We start from the raw sequence: 24,425 nt of genomic DNA on the forward strand, positions 1-24,425 counted from the left end.
TTAATTAAATGTATTATGTCAACAGATGTCACATAACTGTATTATGTTAGTTGAAAGCAATAATATGAAGTTAAAATTACAAAATATTAGGTTCAACCTAATATAATTGCTTTTAACTTACCTAATTCAGTTATGTGAAAATTGAAGTCAACGGTTCAGTTTTTCCAGTGTAGGTGTTCATTTTGAGACTTTGTTGCTTCTGAAATACAACTGGCTTTGCCCGGACTTATGCTGTGACATGCTGTGCTACATAATAAACCTTCTTTTTTTAATTTCATTTTTACATTTTACCTTTTTTATTGGATAGAACATTTGAAAAGGGACTGGACAGAGGAAATGCAACAAAGGGCGGAGGTCAGATTACATTTGTCAGTAGTAATAATAATTAGTTACACCCACCCCTCCCTCTCTTTCTGAAACACCTCAATTGGACTCCTTTGTTTAATTCCGCAACATAGTGAAATCACTATCTACCTTCTATTGGCTGACGCTCCAACACATTGAACATGATAGTCTTAGGGTACTCTTTAAGGATAAATACATATATTGGTGATCAATTTTCCCTTTTTAACACATTTTCCACCGTGTGTTTCCAGGTCATTCTGTCCGGCATCGTAGGCCTCACAACATGGAGAAGACCCATGCTGCTGCTGGTAAGATATTGCTCATTGTTCTTTATACAAAGAAGTGATTGCATTGGTTACAATGTTTGTGTTGCCGTTACATTTAGGCTGCGGCCCCACGAGGACGAAAACGGCTAAACGCATAGGATTAACGCAAACGCAATCGCAAACGGCTTCCGTCCACATGCAATAATTATCTGGATAGTGTCTGCCCACACGAGACCACTCCGTTTAGCTCCAACCGCTGGAGAAGCTGCAGTACATATGCCGAGCCTGTACGTGGCGCTGTAACTTCCTCCACAAAAGCAGCGAAGAAGCATGGTTGTCATGGTTGCCCTTCTGTTTATTCTCCGCGGTGGGGGCCGAGGGAACCGGGCAGAGTTTTTCGCCAGTCAGCGTGTATTAAAGTTGAAATCTTCCGGACACAATTATAAAAGTGCCGGTCAAAGGTCTTCTTTGTTATTTATTGAGCTTTAAAACAAATGAATAACGACTATATATAATATAATGATAAAATACACGGAGCCTCTCTTTTTCCTCCCTCTCTTCGGACAGCGCCAGTGTCTGTCTCATGCAGCAGCTCATCCAGTAATGAGTGACCCGGCCGACAGTAAAAATAAACATTGTTATAACTAGTTTAGGGAGTTTGAGAGGTAATTAAAATAGCTAAGGGTGATGATCTGACTTGAAGTGTGTGTTTTGCTGCAGCGGGAGGAGCTTCAGGTGAGCAGAGCTGCGTGTCTCCGTCCTGTCAGATTAGACTTCACTCGCGAGAGAAAGATAAATAATCTGAATTCAGGGTGCAGTTTACTTTGACGCGGGGGTGAGCAGCAGAGGTGGGGAGAGGCGGGGCTATTGCCTCATCATTATTGCTGTAGATGTTGCACAAACAACTGTAGCATGGTCAATAGCGTCCGGAGCACGATAGCAACTCTGCGATCCGCCATTGTTGTTGTTGTTGTTGGTGGCGAAACACTTCAGCACTGGCGCGGGGTAAGCGGAGGTGAGCAGAAGAGGTGGGGAGAGGCGGGGCTATTGCGCAATCACTATCAGTGATCTGAAAATGTCCGTATAGGGCGCACACACGGAGCTGTTTGACCCCCCAGAGAGTGGCGTATGCATTTCTATCCACCTTGGGACCCGTTGTCGTTTCCTCAGTCGTTTAGTGCCATATTCGGTCGTCCTCGTGGGGCCGATGTACAGATGTAGGTTAAGAAAAGACAGATATGGAAGAATATGGAACAGCATTCTGTGGCAAAAAGATGCCTCCACCTCGATCACCTCTTTCTCCTCAAGGTTTCTGTTATGGTCAGTTTAGTGATGCTGGCGGTTACCATGGTAGCAACATGTTTAACACTAGAGTGGCTGACTCAGTCAGTGTGTTGTAAAAGGAATTTCCATTTTGCTTTTTGAACATTTTTCAAGTTCTTAGGGATTCTTATGAAATGAGTTGTGTGTCTTCTAGAATTTCCATTAAATCGTGGATGTAAATACATGTTTAGAGACCGGGAGAGCTCACCAACAGTTATTAATGTTTGTGTATGATGCTTAAAACAAAGTAAGATGTGTGACAGCAGAGCAGCACCATGATGTAATGGGAGTGTTCTTCAACAAGTCCATCTTTAAAAGTTCTGAAATATCTAGTAACTGTCTTCAGATAATTGTTCACAGACAACAGCAGACGGTTCTATTTAATGCAGTTGTGGTAGTGGTGATGTCAACAGGAACGTTGTGGCCTCTGGTTTTTCAGTACCCAACCCACTGCGTACTCCCGCATCGACGTAGCTACATAAAATACCATTATTTGTATGGCCTGCCCTTATTTCATGTGGGTGAACATTTACTTGGCCATTAAAGCTGCTTCTGATAGTGTCGTTCATTACTTTAATGTTATAATCCAATATGAAGTGGCAACAGGAAGTGAGGGGGAGGGACTGTGGGGAGGGGTAGTTAGCTAATTATTTGTGGTCTCATAAACATGACGTTGATCAAATTGGGCGCCTCATATTGTTTTTTTTTGGACTTGATATTACTTGAGAGTTGTGTTTTTGGGGCGGCGACGTTCTCTTTGTTCATCCATGATGCAGTCACGTGGAAATACCTCGATGCTTTCGTCATGCGGACGGGTGTGTTGAATCTAAACTGATAGAGACGTTCTCGTGCGTTTGAACACTGGAGGTCAACTCCCAAAATCAAAAAGTCATTAGTGTGAAGGAACTCCAAGCCGCAAACAACACACGAAAACAACAACAACAACAACAACAACAGCTAAATAACATTTTGTCAACCTACAGTTGTCCTAATACCCTTTTAGAGTGTTCTCATCTCATTTATGATATAAGAGAGATGGATGTTTTTGCATTTCTCATTAAAAAAGATATTAAATGGTTATGGTGTGATTTCTTTTTTCTTTTTCTTTTTTAACAAATGTTGTAGTCTGGTTGTAGGGTGCTACAGAAAGGACTACAGGCCTTTAAAAATGTAACTGGATTAATGTGGATGTATTCTTTACCTCCTACTGGGATGGGTATCGTTAGGATTTTAACGATGCTCCTCTTCAATAGTGTTATCCTATTGACTGCTTATCGATCCGGTACTTTACTTTTCTCACGTAATTCTAGACGGGGAAACAGAGATACAAGATAGACAGTCGAAAACTGCATTTCTCTGTCTGAATGTGGTGCACCTTTGCCAGATGTTCAAAAGATTTGTCCACCCTTGCAAGCAAACGACTTATCGCAGTTCTGATAACAAGCATCATCCACATTGATCCTTGTGAAGGTTAACCACAATTTATAACGTTGTATTCTCTCTACCATTGTCTCTTTCAGATCTCTGTCTAATTGTATGGCAAGGAGCAGTAGCGTAGGGATTTGAATGAGTGCAAGTGCATCACAGACACATTCTGTAATCTTATTACGAATTAGAAACAGAGATGGTGAAATAAAATGTGCAATATAACGTTTGTGTAGCAATAATAAATATGACATATATTTTCTTTTTTTCTCCAGTACTGATAACAAAACCGATAAAGTCGGATCATATCGATACCACAGTCTTTAAAAATGTAGCCCCCGGACCGGTTCATACCGGGTTTCAGTATCAGTACCCATACGCCTCCTACCATTACTAAAATATATTTACTATACATTTGAACATTGCTCTTTCTTGTGAAAGAGCATAAGGATAGGAGTATCGTGTCTTAATATTTGTCCTTGTTTGATGTTGCAAATGGAGCTGCTGTGGTGACGTTAGACTTGATCTGACAATAAAGTGTTATCCTATTGATGATTTGAATTGGACTGTTTAGTAAGACAATGTCATGTCACCTCCCTGTTTGTACATGGTCCATTACAGCAACTGTTTATCTCCCAACATGTGTTCACATCATGTTTATTCTGTCTTGATTTACAGAATATGTCCACAGCACCACAATAATCCATTCTCCCTTCCTTTTTCATCCACCCCCTGTCCCCGTCCCTCCATCTCCAGGTCAATGTGTTTGTCCTGCTGTCTGTGGTGTGTGTGCTCCTTAACCTGGCTGGATTCATCCTGTGCTGCCAGGGAGCCCAGCTGGTGTCCAGTATGACCAGCTGCCAACTGGTGAGCTGTCTCTGCTGCTCTCTGCAGTGAATGCAATGAAATCCTGCTTACTAGTTTGATATATGACCAGTTGAACTAGTTCACTGGAGGAGGATATATTGTGGTGCACTGATGATGTTTTTTTGTTGTCCGATCCGGAAGTTAGCATTACAAGGGCTCCCTCAGAATACTGTGGGAAATAATATCTGTAGCCCCCACCTGTTAATGATACCTACATGTTTAGTCCAGCAGGATAATCACTAGGGCTGTACCCGAATATCCGAATATTCGTTCGTTGGAGTACTATTCGGGTTTCAATTTTGTTATTCGGATATTCGTTTTGTTTGATTTTTCGTTTTTTTTCCCGTTTTTTTTTCCAAATTAAATTGATTGAAATCTCCAATATCAACGTAAGAGCTTGTGCCTCTTCGGGAGTGCTAACACTTAACCATAAACGTTATCATTTACTTTCTCCGTCTTTATATGTAGATATTACTTTTCTCCGTTAATCTCCGTCACGTTGTTTCCAATGCAACAACAACTTCCTGTCAACTGCGCTAACTCTCCTTCAAAATAAAAGAATGTCCATAAATAGGAAGCCAAGACAAATTACACTTAAGACATAAACGAAAGTAACAAACACAATGCGATATCCTTTTCAATTTCAAAGAACACAAATTGGGTTACATTAACAAATGACTATAAAACAACAATACCGTAGGACAGTGGTCGGCAACAGGCGGACCGCGGTCCGGATCCGGACCCAGACGCCGACCTATACGGACCCGGACCTATAATCAATACATTAATAGGGGATTTCAATTTTGACGGGGCAATTCTATTTTAACCGGCGCCGACAGGGGGTGAAAGAGACGAGTGAGCGATACGGGGAGAGAAAGACAGAAGAAGAGACGAGAGCGCGGCAGAGAGAAGCGGAGAGGAAAGTGTGAAGAGAATAATTAGCGATACAGGGAGAGAAGCGGAGAGGAGAGTGAACAGGCGTGTTAGCGGCAGACAGGGAGAGACAAATAATTACACATGGCGCTCTCCAAGGAGAGGAAAGTGGACGGTGAGAACAGAGCTTTTAACCCTGAGTGGACTCATTCATGTTCATCCTGCCCACTGGGAGCACAGAACCAGTGTGTCTCATTTGTTCAGAGACCGTGGCGCTCATTAAAAGTGCCAAAACGCCACTATGAGACAAAACACAAAGTGTTTGACCAAACATTCCCTCTCAAGTCAGAACTGAGGTCACTAAAAATAAGCAGTCTCAGAGCCCGATATGATCAGTCGACCAGGATCAAAAACTAGATATCGTTCCAGCGCAGGCTAACCGAGGCTAACCAATGAGCATGTGTGTGTGAGAAAGGCCCTGACACCATTTCAGCCCAGATCTAAAGTCCTGGCACGCCAAGCTCCAGCTCAATTCTCGCACTGAACAAAACAAAGTGAGTGAGGGACTGCAATATAAGAGGAAAAGAAAGAGAAACTTTAAAACTGTTCACTTGTTATGATGTAAAGATTGGTATTGTTCTATAATCGTCTGAAACTGTTAAGTCATGATGTGAAACGGTTAACAAAGAAAAAGGGAAACTCAAGCTGCTGCTACACTTTATTTGATTTATCTAAAATTAAGCACTTTAAGATGCACATCTTTTTAAAAGCTATTTTATTTATTTTCTCTATTTTATTTATAAATGCTGCCGAGAGGAACATTACACATATCCACAGTATTTACTGTATATCTGTAGAGTTCAATGTTAATTGACAATAAATAGTTGTTTTTGAATTGCACTTTCTTTATTTGATTGGCAGTCAGTTGTTGATTACATGCAGACGTTGATAAAGCTACAGGTCACTTCAATATATATCACACTAATTCATGAAGCAACTTAGACATTTTGATGTTCCGGACCTTTGCATGGGGACATTTTCTCTAACTGGACCTCGTTGAATTTTAGTTGAATACCCCTGCTGTAGAATAACAAAACGCATGCCGTGAATAACCGAAATACACGTGTTGAAGCGGTTCGCTGCTGATTACTACGCTGCTGATTTTGTCACTGCCAAACACACACTCAGTGTTGCTAACTTTCTCCCTGGACTTAGCGACTTTTCAGGGCCTCTTAGAGAGATATACAGACCGTCAGGGAAAAAGGGAGGAGTATATTCAATCATGTAATATTGTAGTACATTGCCAATGCTGCACAGAGTACTGACAGTGGGAGTCCTTGTTTCACACTCACAGTTGATTTCAGGTCATGTTTATTCCATTCCAGCAGGTTTTATCTGAGCTTTGGGACATATCCAGTTCAGATAAAGACCAGATGTTCTAAAGCTTTTGGATTGTGCAATAATATACAGAGACATGTTAACAGTGTTTCTCTGGAAATACTTAAAGGTGGGGTAGGTACTGTAAGTTTCAGAAACCGGCTCGAGTGCACTAACATTTGAAAGTACACAGTCGAAAAGAATCCGCCCCTTCCTTCAGACTTCCTTACAGAGCACCTCCTCCAACACACATGAACGCGCAATGCACGCCCAATTACGGCACGCCCAATGAGGGCACGAGATACATTTGTGCGTGCACGAGATGGAAGGCTGACAGACAGGGCGGCAATCGTCGTGCTTTTTACAGTATTACGGCTTCCACAGATGACATTTTTTTATGGATTTTTTGTCAAAGCACTTCAGATATTCATTGCTATCGGGATGTTCAGAGCATTCCATGGAATATAACAAAAAGTGTATCTCGAGCCGGTTTCTGAAACTTACCTACCCCACCTTTAAGTCATGCAATTTTGTTAAGAAAGCTGTCCGCCTGTCCGGATTTACAACAGCCACAAGGAAGATGGTATTGGTGAAAAGATAAATGCCACTAAATATATACTTTAACATAAATAAAATCCCATTATTGGAAAGATAATTTAAGCAAATAGATTGTAATGCAAACTCACTTTCTTTTGCTTAGCTGCCTCCACATTAATGTACATTAGTTTGCTGCTGTTTGGTTTCCACAAAGCCAAACGGCAGTCACCCAAAAAGGGTCATTTTGTATATAAACTGTGTTGGAGCCACTTAGAGAGTTTGGTCAAAGAATAATATCTAGATATTTATTTAATTAATTCATTAATTCATTCAATTGCCTTAGCAGATGACATTATAATTAGATTTATTTTATTTCAACAAGAGTTTATTGTATAGTAAATACTTTTTTCGGGGCTATACTAAATAACAGCTTCGTGTAGGATGTTTGGGAAGTGTGCATCAGACGCCCGGACTTGACCTCAGGTGGCTTCAGAAATTAAAAGGATGGATAACCTACTTCAAAATTGAAAATAAATATTAATTAAACATACTGTATTTGTCTGATATAAAACGAATCATATAATTATGTACATGGAATTTGTTTCATAATTATATTTGTTGGTATTTACCCTTATGGTCATGTTGTAATAATATTTCTTTATAATGGTTTGACCCTTTTTCAACACAGTGTTGGAATGTGTGTATTAAGCATTGGGCTGGTGTTCTTCACTCTCGTCTCCGAGCAAGAAAAGGATGTTGCAGGTTGGCTGCAGGAAATGAGATGACTCTTCTCAGGACGGAGCTTGTGTGTTCGTGACCTTTTGACCTTGCCCGCTGTTGTGTCGTCGTTCCTTCCTCCCTCTGCCAGGTTTCCTCTCCTCTCTCTCTTTCCTGCCGCTCTGTTTTTAACATGTCCTGTCTGTGAGGATGTAGAGGGATAAGATATATGGGGTAACACACTCTTTTGCACTCTGCACTATAAATACTGGTGTGTGTGTGTGTGTGTGTGGTGTGTGTGTGTGTGTGTGTGTGTGTGGTGTGTGTGTGTGTGTGGTGTGTGTGGTGTGTGTGTATGTGTGTGGACCTATTTTCAGATCAAGTGCAGCAGTTCTCCCAATGTAGCGTCAGATGTAAACAGATACTTTCTTCAGTAATCGATTCTCTCTGACTATTTGCTTTTGCAGAAATGACTTTGGGAGCATATAATTATGAATGTGTAAATCACAAATAGAGGTTTAAAGAGTCATTATTACATCAGAATTCAGTATAGCATTTGCTTTGCCCATCTGGATCAGATACATATTGTTGTCAGGTCTTTGTAAGTACACTGCAGGAAGTAGACGTGGTTAGCCTAGCTTAGCACAAAGACTGGCAACGGGGAAACTGCTAGCCCGAATCTGTCTACAGTTCAGAATTACAAGAGCAGCTCCTCTAAAGATCACTGATAGACATGTTTTCTTCTTTGTTTGACCGAGACACAGAGAGACATTATTTGTGACTTTAGGCAAGGGATGTGTTGACCCACCCTGTAAGCATGCTGATAGCTCAGTCACTGCTTAACACACACATAGTGCATGTATCTAATGCTTCACAAAAGGCTTTTAATTTCATCTGATTAACTTTTCAATTTCTGAAAATGTTTTCTATTTGGACGTACCTGCCAACCCCTACCGATGTGGGCGGTAGTCTACCGTTGTTGACATGTGTCTACCGCCTAACGATTTAGCTGGCTTTCCCTACCGAAATTTTCGTTCTTCCCAAACTATAACAAATAAAAATGAACTCCAGACACTGGACTCGACTTTTAGCGGAAACCGATTGCAGCGTGTCTGTGATCCCATCATACAAACAGTCCTCTGTGTTTCTGAAAGAGAAACAACGGGCAGCGTTACCCCCCGGGGCTGATAATAATCAGTCATCACTCCCAAATGAGTTTAGGGGAACGGAGACGAGGCATTTGAGTCCTGCAGGGTTTCCCCGTTAATATCAGTGTCTCCAAAACACATGTTGGCGAATGAAAGACATCCAGTGTTTGGTCTTTTCCGGAAGCATCCTTCACCTACAGTGTCTCAACTGAAAGAGGACCACAAACCACACACAATATATCATAACATTTTGAGATTAGGGATATTTATCTCCCATTCTTTCACTTGTTCTGACATTTTCAACACCAAACATGTCGTTAATGTCTCTGTTTAGTGAGCTGCAGCAATCTGAAAGCCTCTACATTATTTATATCACACTTTATCAGTAGACAAATGCAGCAAATGACTTTTTAATGCAGTATTTTCTGATGTATGGCGCAACACAAAGATATTTCGCTCTGTGCAAACCTTTGAGTCTAATATGTCAACAACATGAAACAAGAATATTAAACTGGCTTTAATATCGAATGTTCACACAAGAGTTCTACATCCTGACACATCCTTCATCCACAGTCTCAACTGAAAGAGGACCAGAAACATATTACAAATAATAAAATGTGGAGACTTTCTTTCTTTTACTTTTCGGGGCATTTTACAGACACACATGTCGTTGATGTCACTGTTTACCAAGCTACCCTTTTTCTGAAAGAGGCATAAAATGATGCAATATATGTTAAATACATGGTTTATACCTGTAATTACTGGGTTCCATTTTCTCCTGATTACCTCGTTTGGGCGTGCACATTTGACACGCGCAAACCTACCTCTTTGGATTGGAAAGGTTGGCATGTAGCTTTGAGAGAGTAGTCATTCACGTAGTTAGCCTAGCTTAGCACAAGTACTGGAAACCAAAGGAAACCGCTAGCTTAGCTCTGTCTAAAGTCCAGAAGTACACGAGCAGCTCCTCTAAAGATCACTGGATACAGAGAAAACATATTTCTGATCATAGAGGAAAGTATACTGACCTTTTTCCTTTGAGAACGCTCATGTTCTGAAGCCACTGTGTTACACGAACATACTTCACTATTATACTTCATACATTTAATATATTTGACATTTCTGAAAATATGTTCCCCTTTCATAGAGTGCAGTCAGGACATACAGTTGTTCGCCTGGCTCTGTCTAACGTTAAAAAGCACACGAGCAGCTCCTCTTAAGTTCCCTAGTTTATCTTCTTTGTATAACTTGGACACAAACAGAAGTGTAAAAAGTACTTTGCTGGAGCATTGTGAAGTTGTTTCATAAGAAAGGAAATTGGCTAACGGATGACTGCCTATCCACCTGTACAAATATATGTTATGTTTATTTTAGCAAGCTAGGACATTCAACTTGACTTTCATTTGATCTCTTTATCACTACAAGTACCATGATTGTTATTTACTGTTTGTCTATGTTTTGCATGCTTTTTCCAACGCTGTTCCATAATCAAATGCCAGTGACTGTGGTTCTGTGTTCAAGCTCCACCCTGTGTGTGTGTGTGTGTGTGTGTGTGTGGTGTGTGTGTGTGTGTGTGTGTGTGTGTGTGTGTGTGTGTGTGTGTGTGTGTGTGTGTGTGTGTGTGTGTTTCAGAGTGAGGCCGGAGATGTGTGCTACTGCTGCTCCCTCTCCCCCAGCTCCAATTGTCCTGAGGAGAAGCTTCTGGAGCTCCACCCGGCCCCCTCCTGCAGCACCATGAGGATCCTGCTCAAGGTAGCCTGTGAGCTAATGAGTGAACACACCCCGAGTAGGAACATGTATTTAATACATGTACACTTACAGTATATGCAGTACAGAGGTTGTGCTGGCGTAGTGCGACTGCAGCCGGTTACACTGCCAGCTAAATATTCTTCCAGTGTTTCTCATTTATCTGGCCAGAAGTTAGTTTGATAATGACCGAACCCCACCTGCCTTAAGTAAGATAAGATGAGATGGACCTCTGCTGTTCCCCGTAGGGAAATCCAGGTGTCATAGCAGCAACAGAATAAGAAAGAAACACAGATAGTACACAGATGGGAATATACACAGGGATAATAAGAATAACAATTCAATAAAAATAAAGAATAAACATATACACAGTAAGAAATGTAAATGTATACACATACAGTATGTGAGCGAGTTCATACATATACATTGAAATGCGCAGGTACCATTATGGGTGAAAGTGGTATGGGAATACTTAGCAAATATGAATAATATTCAGTGCAGGTTATTTGTGATGGTTACTTGGTTAGTCCTTGATTGTGGAGCCTGATGGCTACAGGCACCACAGATGGTCTTTGTTTGTTGGTGTTACCCCCCCTTCACTGTTGTCCGCCCAGTCCAGTTTATTGTTCCAGTGCACTCCTATAGTGGGTTGAAAAGATTGTGCCGCCTGCTGGAAATGTAATGTTGATAACACTCCGGTACCCGTGCTATGGACATGCCCCAACATCCAAATTCAATTGTGGATGGAGACTCACTGTTACTTTGCTGATGTCATGGTTTGTATCAGACGGAGGCTATAAGGTGTTATCTGCTTTTTTGCAATTGAATTTCCTTTAATTCATTTGTTCATGCTGTAAGTTTTAAAAAGTAAAGTCATAGCACGCAGTCGAGATGTATGAAGTGGGACACCCTGATCAACTATCCAAAGCTTTAAAGTCGGGGCCCAGACACTAAACAGAGTAATTACATGATAACTACTTACACATCTAACATTGGAGCGAGTTCATGTATTATACAGAAACATTTACAGGATAGAAATCACCATCCAAGATGTTAGTTAATCCTGAGATCTGACATCAGCTCGTAATGAGCATATAGTGATGTACAGCACTCTCCTCAGTTGTTAGGCTATGTGAAGGTTAACACAAATACACACATTTCTGTAGGTTACTTCTTTGGACTAAAATGAGCTGATGAAAGTAAGGTCCAAGGGAAGTCGAAATAGGGAATCCCCTGGTACCTTTCCTGAGATCGATTTAAAGAGAAGATTAAAGGGGGTGACATGCGTGAAGGACCATTGGCGGTATCTGAGCGGCATCTAGTGAAGTAACTCACCAGCGCTACAGAGAGAGATATGATGCTGCTCATCAGTCATTTTGCACTGCACTCTTCTTCTCAGGTTTCTTCTTCTTCTGGGTCTAATCTGATGGTGTGTTTCTCTCTCTCAGAAAGTCTTGTTTGCACTGTGTGCTCTGAACGCTCTGACCACTGCTGTGTGCCTGATGGCCTCTGCGCTGAGATACCTGCAGATCTTCACGGCGAGGACACCCTGCATGGTACGATCTCACTACAGGCAGCAGCAAGGCTCATGTTGGCCTTCACCTACTGGGCTGGCACCGTAGTTTACTCTTTGGAAGCATCCAAATGTGTTACTTCCTGTCTGTCTTCTTCTGCTGTTCCCTTTAGTGTTTACTTCCTGTCTGTCTTCTTCTGCTGTTCCCTTTAGTGTTTACTTCCTGTCTGTCTTCTTCTGCTGTTCCCTTTATTGTTTACTTCCTGTCTGTCTTCTTCTGCGGTTCCCTTTATTGTTTACTTCCTGTCTGTCTTCTTCTGCGGTTCCCTTTATTGTTTACTTCCTGTCTGTCTTCTTCTGTTGATCTATCTGACGTCAAATGCTCTGTCTTTAACCTCCTTATGCTTTGCAGTGGTGTCTTATCGAGTATTAACAACCTCTGAATCAGAATCGAGTATTCAACTACGCCGTGTAATAACACCAGTTATCCTGTAAGATCGTTGTTGCATACATGCAATTCCCAGAAGTAAAAATAAAACAATTTAAAAGTGAACTATATCATAGACTTCAGGTACTTGCTAAAATGCTAACTCGTGTCACTGCTCTGTGATAGGACGAGCAAAGGGCCACAGCTGAAGAGAGGGAGGAGCCTGCTCAGGTCCCTGACCCAGATGAGTTTGTGGCCCCAGCCCCTCCCCCTCCTACTTCTCCACTTTCTACTCGTACACACCACGCTTGGCCCGCAGGTAACTACCCCCCCCCCCACACATACATCTTTAGTACTCTAGTTTTAGTGTCTATGTGTCACATGGTAACTAGTTTGTTGTGTGTTGTTTCAGGATCCTCGGGGACAGTGTGATCCCTCTCCCTCACATCTACGGTGCTCGAATCAAAGGGGTGGAGGTCTTCTGTCCGTTGGACCCCCCACCTCCATATGAGGTTGTTGCTGGAAGCTCTGCCAATGCAGTCATACAGGTACACTCCAGATGAACCTCCTTTACACTAAAGGCCAACGAAGACTGGATGTTTGACATGATAACTTATTGGCTCAAATATTTGTTTCGCATCCATCCATAGTGAAATATCTGCAATAAGAGGATATCAGCCAGGCTGGTTTATCGGTCCAGCTCTAAACAAAATAACTTTTTTAGATAAAAAAATCCATGACAGTCAATCTTGAATTTTTGTCAAAGCTACAAACTCTGCAACATCTGAGATTTGTATCTTCTCAACATAACTTTTGGTTATTGTCTTCAAACATTGAAGGTGACACAGGTGTGGTAAAAAACATTACTTGTGATGTACACACTAAGATACAATATTAGAAACACATGAATAACATGTATTTTTTTCCTCCATGTGCCAACGATGAGATCTCATTACAGAACAATAATCCATCCAATACATCATAACAACTATATAATATATAACAAACCTTTCCTTCATCCCACCAGCATCCCAGGTCTTTCTCAATTTATAAACTGAGTTACTGCAAGAACCGACCAAAGTTACATCAGTGAAGAATAAAGGCACATGTGTCACTAGTGGTCATAACTATAGCTGTGTGTGGATGTGTGTTTCTCCCAGGAGACAGAGATTGCAATGACAGAGCTGACTATATACACGACGGCCTCTCCCTCAGAAGCCAGTGATCCAGGTAGGACACACACCAGGCCGAGTGTCGATTGGCTGATAATGGCTCTCAATCTTTGTACTGCACTTTGATAGGATGATCAGGGGGAACAAAAACGCTGTGACAGTGGTTCTCCAGTGTCATGTACAGTAGCTCCTGCTGTATCGTACTCTCAAGCTGTTTTCTTGTGCCAGGCTAACTCAATTAAAGCTCTCCTATCATGCAAAATGCACTTTTGATGTCTTTTACACATAAACATGTGTCCCCGGTGAGTCAGGGAACTCACAAACTGTCAGAAAACAAAACCCTCTCTCTTTTCCTCCGTACCCAAATCTCTAAAAAACGGGGGTACAACAGAGCTGATCCAGATTAGCTGCGTAATGACGACATCACTGTGGGCTGGCTTTACACCCACGGCCCTATCAGAAACTTCGCTATCTGAAACAATGTGCGACGTGTTTTGGACGTAATATGGTCTTTGTTTACATTAGCAAGCATCGCTAACACTCAGAGCTAACCTGTACTGGAGGAGAGAGTAAGTGTAAAAAAGAAGGAAATAAAAAAAGGAACTCACCTTGTAGTAAACCCGCAAGAAAATAAGCATTTGAGCTCCATACTGTTTCAGAAATAATAATAGTTTTGAACATGATCTGGCGTTTAATCACGGCATTTGAAAAATGTTCAAATCTTTTTTTGTATAAAGCTTTAGACCCAGAATCAGCATTTCTCTTACGGTACGTCCACACGGCAGCGTGCATTGAAGCTTGCCGGTGGGCGTGTCTGGCCTGCGACCAACAACCAATCACATTGATCTCCCGCCCCGGACACACAAGCATGCGGTTTGATTGGCTAGTGCTTGTACTGGCATTGATTTGATTGGCTGGCGCTTCCGTCAACACTTGAAAAGTTGAACTTTTCTCAACTTTCGAAGCGAGCAACGGAGGCAAAGCGACGCGACGGAACCACAATGCAGTTCGGCAAAGCGTGACGTCACCCCATTCAAAGTGAATGGGAAGCGTCTCCGTTGAAGCAACGCACGCTGCCGTGTGGACGGGCCGTAACAGGGCTGAAATAGAGGGGTATGAGGCATGGCTAGAATGGGGATCTGTTTGGTATTTGAGCAAAACACTTCATAGACATGTTTTTTATATATTTGTATTTATCTGATGCCAATGGGCAGAAGCGTTGGAAGCTTCAACGCACGCCGCTGTGTGGACGGGCCGTCAGAGAGATATATCTATAATATATGCCTACAAATAGTTTAATAGGAGACCTTTAAAACATATTAAGCTGTTTGCGAAAGAAACGCCCTCTGGTCGGGAACCATTTACATGCACAGAAACGTATTGAACACAACACCACATCTTTTGGAATGTTTTACTTTTGTTAGTAGGACCATTCACCAAATCTTTTGTTTCATTGTAAATAAATGTTCTGATACCAAGTGTGTTGATCTTTTCTATTTTAGTCTCAGACAGAAGTAAGATGTGTGTGACAGCAGAGCAGCACCATGATGTAATGGGAGGTTCTTCAACAAGTCCATCTTTAAAAGTTCTGAAATATCTAGTAACTGTCTTCAGATAATTGTTCACAGAACAGCAGACGGTTCTATTTAATGCAGTGTGGTAGTGGTGATGTCAACAGGAACGTTGTGGCCTCTGGTTTTTCAGTACCCAACCCACTGCGTACTCCCGCATCGACGTAGCTACATAAAATACCATTATTTGTATGGCCTGCCCTTATTTCATGTGGGTGAACATTTACTTGGCCATAAAGCTGCTTCTGATAGTGTCGTTCTACTTTAATGTTATAATCCAATATGAAGTGGCAACAGGATGTGAGGGGGAGGGACTGTGGGGAGGGGTAGTTAGCTAATTATTTGTGGTCTCATAAACATGACGTTGATCAAATTGGGCGCCTCATATTGTTTTTTTTTGGACTTGATATTACTTGAGAGTTGTGTTTTTGGGGCGGCGACGTTCTCTTTGTTCATCCATGATGCAGTCACGTGGAAATACCTCGATGCTTTCGTCATGCGGACGGGTGTGTTGAATCTAAACTGATAGAGACGTTCTCGTGCGTTTGAACACTGGAGGTCAACTCCCAAAATCAAAAAGTCATTAGTGTGAAGGAACTCCAAGCCGCAAACAACACACGAAAACAACAACAACAACAACAACAACAACAGCTAAATAACATTTTGTCAACCTACAGTTGTCCTAATACCCTTTTAGAGTGTTCTCATCTCATTTATGATATAAGAGAGATGGATGTTTTTGCATTTCTCATTAAAAAAGATATTAAATGGTTATGGTGTGATTTTTTTTTCTTTTTCTTTTTTAACAAATGTTGTAGTCTGGTTGTAGGGTGCTACAGAAAGGACTACAGGCCTTTAAAAATGTAACTGGATTAATGTGGATGTATTCTTTACCTCCTACTGGGATGGGTATCGTTAGGATTTTAACGATGCTCCTCTTCAATAGTGTTATCCTATTGACTGCTTATCGATCCGGTACTTTACTTTTCTCACGTAATTCTAGACGGGGAAACAGAGATACAAGATAGACAGTCGAAAACTGCATTTCTCTGTCTGAATGTGGTGCACCTTTGCCAGATGTTCAAAAGATTTGTCCACCCTTGCAAGCAAACGACTTATCAGTTCTGATAACAAGCATCATCCACATTGATCCTTGTGAAGGTTAACCACAATTTATAACGTTGTATTCTCTCTACCATTGTCTCTTTCAGATCTCTGTCTAATTGTATGGCAAGGAGCAGTAGCGTAGGGATTTGAATGAGTGCAAGTGCATCACAGACACATTCTGTAATCTTATTACGAATTAGAAACAGAGATGGTGAAATAAAATGTGCAATATAACGTTTGTGTAGCAATAAAAATATGACATATATTTTCTTTTTTTCTCCAGTACTGATAACAAAACCGATAAAGTCGGATCATATCGATACCACAGTCTTTAAAAATGTAGTCCCGGACCGGTTCATACCGGGTTTCAGTATCAGTACCCATACGCCTCCTACCATTACTAAAATATATTTACTATACATTTGAACATTGCTCTTTCTTGTGAAAGAGCATAAGGATAGGAGTATCGTGTCTTAATATTTGTCCTTGTTTGATGTTGCAAATGGAGCTGCTGTGGTGACGTTAGACTTGATCTGACAATAAAGTGTTATCCTATTGATGATTTGAATTGGACTGTTTAGTAAGACAATGTCATGTCACCTCCCTGTTTGTACATGGTCCATTACAGCAACTGTTTATCTCCCAACATGTGTTCACATCATGTTTATTCTGTCTTGATTTACAGAATATGTCCAAGCACCACAATAATCCATTCTCCCTTCCTTTTTCATCCACCCCCTGTCCCCGTCCCTCCATCTCCAGGTCAATGTGTTTGTCCTGCTGTCTGTGGTGTGTGTGCTCCTTAACCTGGCTGGATTCATCCTGTGCTGCCAGGGAGCCCAGCTGGTGTCCAGTATGACCAGCTGCCAACTGGTGAGCTGTCTCTGCTGCTCTCTGCAGTGAATGCAATGAAATCCTGCTTACTAGTTTGATATATGACCAGTTGAACTAGTTCACTGGAGGAGGATATATTGTGGTGCACTGATGATGTTTTTTTGTTGTCCGATCCGGAAGTTAGCATTACAAGGGCTCCCTCAGAATACTGTGGGAAATAATATCTGTAGCCCCCACCTGTTAATGATACCTACATGTTTAGTCCAGCAGGATAATCACTAGGGCTGTACCCGAATATCCGAATATTCGTTCGTTGGAGTACTATTCGGGTTTCAATTTTGTTATTCGGATATTCGTTTTGTTTGATTTTTCGTTTTTTTCCCGTTTTTTTTCCAAATTAAATTGATTGAAATCTCCAATATCAACGTAAGAGCTTGTGCCTCTTCGGGAGTGCTAACACTTAACCATAAACGTTATCATTTACTTTCTCCGTCTTTATATGTAGATATTACTTTTCTCCGTTAATCTCCGTCACGTTGTTTCCAATGCAACAACAACTTCCTGTCAACTGCGCTAACTCTCCTTCAAAATAAAAGAATGTCCATAAATAGGAAGCCAAGACAAATTACACTTAAGACATAAACGAAAGTAACAAACACAATGCGATATCCTTTTCAATTTCAAAGAACACAAATTGGGTTACATTAACAAATGACTATAAAACAACAATACCGTAGGACAGTGGTCGGCAACAGCGGACCGCGGTCCGGATCCGGACCCAGACGCCGACCTATACGGACCCGGACCTATAATCAATACATTAATAGGGGATTTCAATTTTGACGGGGCAATTCTATTTTAAACCCGGCGCCGACAGGGGGTGAAAGAGACGAGTGAGCGATACGGGGAGAGAAAGACAGAAGAAGAGACGAGAGCGCGGCAGAGAGAAGCGGAGAGGAAAGTGTGAAGAGAATAATTAGCGATACAGGGAGAGAAGCGGAGAGGAGAGTGAACAGGCGTGTTAGCGGCAGACAGGGAGAGACAAATAATTACACATGGCGCTCTCCAAGGAGAGGAAAGTGGACGGTGAGAACAGAGCTTTTAACCCTGAGTGGACTCATTCATGTTCATCCTGCCCACTGGGAGCACAGAACCAGTGTGTCTCATTTGTTCAGAGACCGTGGCGCTCATTAAAAGTGCCAAAACGCCACTATGAGACAAAACACAAAGTGTTATTGACCAAACATTCCCTCTCAAGTCAGACTGAGGTCACTAAAAATAAGCAGTCTCAGAGCCCGATATGATCAGTCGACCAGGATCAAAAACTAGATATCGTTCCAGCGCAGGCTAACCGAGGCTAACCAATGAGCATGTGTGTTGTGAGAAGGCCCTGACACCATTTCAGCCCAGATCTAAAGTCCTGGCACGCCAAGCTCCAGCTCAATTCTCGCACTGAACAAAACAAAGTGAGTGAGGGACTGCAATATAAGAGGAAAAGAAAGAGAAACTTTAAAACTGTTCACTTGTTATGATGTAAAGATTGGTATTGTTTCTATAATCGTCTGAACTGTTAAGTCATGATGTGAAACGGTTAACAAAGAAAAAGGGAAAACTCAAGCTGCTGCTACACTTTATTTGATTTATCTAAAATTAAGCACTTTAAGATGCACATCTTTTAAAAGCTATTTTATTTATTTTCTCTATTTTATTTATAAATGCTGCCGAGAGGAACATTACACATATCCCACAGTATTTACTGTATATCTGTAGAGTTCAATGTTAATTGACAATAATAGTTGTTTTGAATTGCACTTTCTTTATTTGATTGGCAGTCAGTTGTTGATTACATGCAGACGTTGATAAAGCTACAGGTCACCTTCAATATATATCACACTAATTCATGAAGCAACTTAGACATTTTGATGTTCCGGACCTTTGCATGGGGACATTTTCTCTAACTGGACCTCGTTGATTTTAGTTTGAATACCCCTGCTGTAGAATAACAAAACGCATGCCGTGAATAACCGAAATACACGTGTTGAAGCGGTTCGCTGCTGATTACTACGCTGCTGATTTTGTCACTGCCAAACACACACTCAGTGTTGCTAACTTTCTCCCTGGACTTAGCGACTTTTCAGGGCCTCTTAGAGAGATATACAGACCGTCAGGGAAAAAGGGAGGAGTATATTCAATCATGTAATATTGTAGTACATTGCCAATGCTGCACAGAGTACTGACAGTGGGAGTCCTTGTTTCACACTCACAGTTGATTTCAGGTCATGTTATTCCATTCCAGCAGGTTTTTATCTGAGCTTTGGGACATATCCAGTTCAGATAAAGACCAGATGTTCTAAAGCTTTTGGATTGTGCAATAATATACAGAGACATGTTACAGTGTTTCTCTGGAAATACTTAAAGGTGGGGTAGGTACTGTAAGTTTCAGAAACCGGCTCGAGTGCACTAACATTTGAAAGTACACAGTCGAAAAGAATCCGCCCCTTCCTTCAGACTTCCTTACAGAGCACCTCCTCCAACACACATGAACGCGCAATGCACGCCCAATTACGGCACGCCCAATGAGGGCACGAGATACATTTGTGCGTGCACGAGATGGAAGGCTGACAGACAGGGCGGCAATCGTCGTGCTTTTTACAGTATTACGGCTTCCACAGATGACATTTTTTTATGGATTTTTTGTCAAAGCACTTCAGATATTCATTGCTATCGGGATGTTCAGAGCATTCCATGGAATATAACAAAAAGTGTATCTCGAGCCGGTTTCTGAAACTTACCTACCCCACCTTTAAGTCATGCAATTTTGTTAAGAAAGCTGTCCGCCTGTCCGGATTTACAACAGCCACAAGGAAGATGGTATTGGTGAAAAGATAAATGCACTAAATATATACTTTAACATAAATAAAATCCCATTATTGGAAAGATAATTTAAGCAAATAGATTGTAATGCAAACTCACTTTCTTTTGCTTAGCTGCCTCCACATTAATGTACATTAGTTTGCTGCTGTTTGGTTTCCACAAAGCCAAACGGCAGTCACCCAAAAAGGGTCATTTTGTATATAACTGTGTTGGAGCCACTTAGAGAGTTTGGTCAAAGAATAATATCTAGATATTTATTTAATTAATTCATTAATTCATTCAATTGCCTTAGCAGATGACATTATAATTAGATTTATTTTATTTCAACAAGAGTTTATTGTATAGTAAATACTTTTTTTCGGGGCTATACTAAATAACAGCTTCGTGTAGGATGTTTGGGAAGTGGTGCATCAGACGCCCGTACTTGACCTCAGGTGGCTTCAGAAAATTAAAAGGATGGATAACCTACTTCAAAATTGAAAATAAATATTAATTAAACATACTGTATTTGTCTGATATAAAACGAATCATATAATTATGTACATGGAATTTGTTTCATAATTATATTTGTTGGTATTTACCCTTATGGTCATGTTGTAATAATATTTCTTTATAATGGTTTGACCCTTTTTCAACACAGTGTTGGAATGTGTGTATTAAGCATTGGGCTGGTGTTCTTCACTCTCGTCTCCGAGCAAGAAAAGGATGTTGCAGGTTGGCTGCAGGAAATGAGATGACTCTTCTCAGGACGGAGCTTGTGTGTTCGTGACCTTTTGACCTTGCCCGCTGTTGTGTCGTCGTTCCTTCCTCCCTCTGCCAGGTTTCCTCTCTCTCTCTCTTCCTGCCGCTCTGTTTTAACATGTCCTGTCTGTGAGGATGTAGAGGGATAAGATATATGGGGTAAACACACTCTTTTGCACTCTGCACTATAAATACTGGTGTGTGTGTGTGTGTGTGTGTGTGTGTGTGTGTGTGGTGTGTGTGTGTGTGTGTGTGTGTGTGTGTGTGTGTGTGTGTATGTGTGTGGACCTATTTTCAGATCAAGTGCAGCAGTTCTCCCAATGTAGCGTCAGATGTAAACAGATACTTTCTTCAGTAATCGATTTCTCTCTGACTATTTGCTTTTGCAGAAATGACTTTGGGAGCATATAATTATGAATGTGTAATCACAAATAGAGGTTTAAAGAGTCATTATTACATCAGAATTCAGTATAGCATTTGCTTTGCCCATCTGGATCAGATACATATTGTTGTCAGGTCTTTGTAAGTACACTGCAGGAAGTAGACGTGGTTAGCCTAGCTTAGCACAAAGACTGGCAACGGGGAAACTGCTAGCCCGAATCTGTCTACAGTTCAGAATTACAAGAGCAGCTCCTCTAAAGATCACTGATAGACATGTTTCTTCTTTGTTTGACCGAGACACAGAGAGACATTATTTGTGACTTTAGGCAAGGGATGTGTTGACCCACCCTGTAAGCATGCTGATAGCTCAGTCACTGCTTAACACACACATAGTGCATGTATCTAATGCTTCACAAAAGGCTTTAATTTCATCTGATTAACTTTTCAATTTCTGAAAATGTTTTCTATTTGGACGTACCTGCCAACCCTACCGATGTGGGCGGTAGTCTACCGTTGTTGACATGTGTCTACCGCCTAACGATTTAGCTGGCTTTCCCTACCGAATTTTCGTTCTTCCCAAACTATAACAAATAAAAATGAAACTCCAGACACTGGACTCGACTTTTAGCGGAAACCGATTGCAGCGTGTCTGTGATCCCATCATACAAACAGTCCTCTGTGTTTCTGAAAGAGAAACAACGGGCAGCGTTACCCCCGGGGCTGATAATAATCAGTCATCACTCCCAAATGAGTTTAGGGGAACGGAGACGAGGCATTTGAGTCCTGCAGGGTTTCCCCGTTAATATCAGTGTCTCCAAAACACATGTTGGCGAATGAAAGACATCCAGTGTTTGGTCTTTTCCGGAAGCATCCTTCACCTACAGTGTCTCAACTGAAAGAGGACCACAAACACACACAATATATCATAACATTTTGAGATTTAGGGATATTTATCTCCCATTCTTTCACTTGTTCTGACATTTTCAACACCAAACATGTCGTTAATGTCTCTGTTTAGTGAGCTGCAGCAATCTGAAAGCCTCTACATTATTTATATCACACTTTATCAGTAGACAAATGCAGCAAATGACTTTTTTAATGCAGTATTTTCTGATGTATGGCGCAACACAAAGATATTTCGCTCTGTGCAAACCTTTGAGTCTAATATGTCAACAACATGAAACAAGAATATGAAACTGGCTTTATCGAATGTTCACACAAGAGTTCTACATCCTGACACATCCTTCATCCACAGTCTCAACTGAAAGAGGACCAGAAACATATTACAAATAATAAAATGTGGAGACTTTCTTTCTTTTACTTTTCGGGCATTTTACAGACCACACATGTCGTTGATGTCACTGTTTACCAAGCTACCACTTTTTCTGAAAGAGGCATAAAATGATGCAATATATGTTAAATACATGGTTTATACCTGTAATTACTGGGTTCCATTTCTCCTGATTACCTCGTTTGGGCGTGCACATTTGACACGCGCAAACCTACCTCTTTTGGATTTGGAAAGGTTGGCATGTATGCTTTGAGAGAGTAGTCATCACGTAGTTAGCCTAGCTTAGCACAAGTACTGGAAACCAAAGGAAACCGCTAGCTTAGCTCTGTCTAAAGTCCAGAAGTACACGAGCAGCTCCTCTAAAGATCACTGGATACAGAGAAAACATATTTCTGATCATAGAGGAAAGTATACTGACCTTTTTCCTTTGAGAACGCTCATGTTCTGAAGCCACTGTGTTACACGAACATACTTCACTATTATACTTCATACATTTAATATATTTGACATTTCTGAAAATATGTTCCCCTTTCATAGAGTGCAGTCAGGACATACAGTTGTTCGCCTGGCTCTGTCTAACGTTAAAAAGCACACGAGCAGCTCCTCTTAAGTTCCCTAGTTTATCTTCTTTGTATAACTTGGACACAAACAGAAGTGTAAAAAGTACTTTGCTGGAGCATTGTGAAGTTGTTTCATAAGAAAGGAAATTGGCTAACGGATGACTGCCTATCCACCTGTACAAATATATGTTATGTTTATTTTAGCAAGCTAGGACATTCAACTTGACTTTCATTGATCTCTTTATCACTACAAGTACCATGATTGTTATTTACTGTTTGTCTATGTTTTGCATGCTTTTTCCAACGCTGTTCCATAATCAAATGCCAGTGACTGTGGTTCTGTGTTCAAGCTCCACCCTGTGTGTGTGTGTGTGTGTGTGTGTGTGTGTGTGTGTGTGTGTGTGTGTGTGTGTGTGTGTGTGTGTGTGTGTGTGTGTGTGTGTGTGTGTGTGTGTGTGTGTGTTTCAGAGTGAGGCCGGAGATGTGTGCTACTGCTGCTCCCTCTCCCCCAGCTCCAATTGTCCTGAGGAGAAGCTTCTGGAGCTCCACCCGGCCCCCTCCTGCAGCACCATGAGGATCCTGCTCAAGGTAGCCTGTGAGCTAATGAGTGAACACACCCCGAGTAGGAACATGTATTTAATACATGTACACTTACAGTATATGCAGTACAGAGGTTGTGCTGGCGTAGTGCGACTGCAGCCGGTTACACTGCCAGCTAAATATTCTTCCAGTGTTTCTCATTTATCTGGCCAGAAGTTAGTTTGATAATGACCGAACCCCACCTGCCTTAAGTAAGATAAGATGAGATGGACCTCTGCTGTTCCCCGTAGGGAAATCCAGGTGTCATAGCAGCAACAGAATAAGAAAGAAACACAGATAGTACACAGATGGGAATATACACAGGGATAATAAGAATAACAATTCAATAATAAAAATAAAGAATAAACATATACTAACAGTAAGAAATGTAAATGTATACACATACAGTATGTGAGCGAGTTCATACATATACATTGAAATGCGCAGGTACCATTATGGGTGAAAGTGGTATGGGAATACTTAGCAAATATGAATAATATTCAGTGCAGGTTATTTGTGATGGTTACTTGGTTAGTCCTTGATTGTGGAGCCTGATGGCTACAGGCACCACAGATGGTCTTTGTTTGTTGGTGTTACCCCCCCTTCACTGTTGTCCGCCCAGTCCAGTTTATTGTTCCAGTGCACTCCTATAGTGGGTTGAAAAGATTGTGCCGCCTGCTGGAAATGTAATGTTGATAACACTCCGGTACCCGTGCTATGGACATGCCCCAACATCCAAATTCAATTGTGGATG

At 41.3% G+C, this 24,425-nt stretch overlaps 1 protein-coding gene across 2 annotated transcripts in view; it reads left to right on the forward strand.

The window, feature by feature from the left end:
• The window catches only part of fam189a2 (family with sequence similarity 189 member A2), a 49,945-nt gene that overhangs the window by 15,192 nt on the left and 10,328 nt on the right, over positions 1-24,425 (forward strand). The window contains exons 2-5 of one of the 2 annotated variants that reach the window (XM_071204317.1): positions 597-653; positions 4,116-4,226; positions 10,508-10,627; positions 12,070-12,177. In XM_071204317.1, the coding sequence (XP_071060418.1) occupies positions 597-653; positions 4,116-4,226; positions 10,508-10,627; positions 12,070-12,177 (396 nt within the window). Of the gene's footprint in view, positions 1-596; positions 654-4,115; positions 4,227-10,507; positions 10,628-12,069; positions 12,178-17,184; positions 17,285-23,560; positions 23,681-24,425 lie in introns of those variants that run through there. The other variant, XM_071204316.1, reaches the window with a different exon arrangement.

The sequence above is a fragment of the Pseudochaenichthys georgianus genome, chromosome 9 (assembly GCF_902827115.2).
Source record: "Pseudochaenichthys georgianus chromosome 9, fPseGeo1.2, whole genome shotgun sequence".
NCBI classification, from domain to species: Eukaryota; Metazoa; Chordata; class Actinopteri; order Perciformes; family Channichthyidae; genus Pseudochaenichthys; species Pseudochaenichthys georgianus.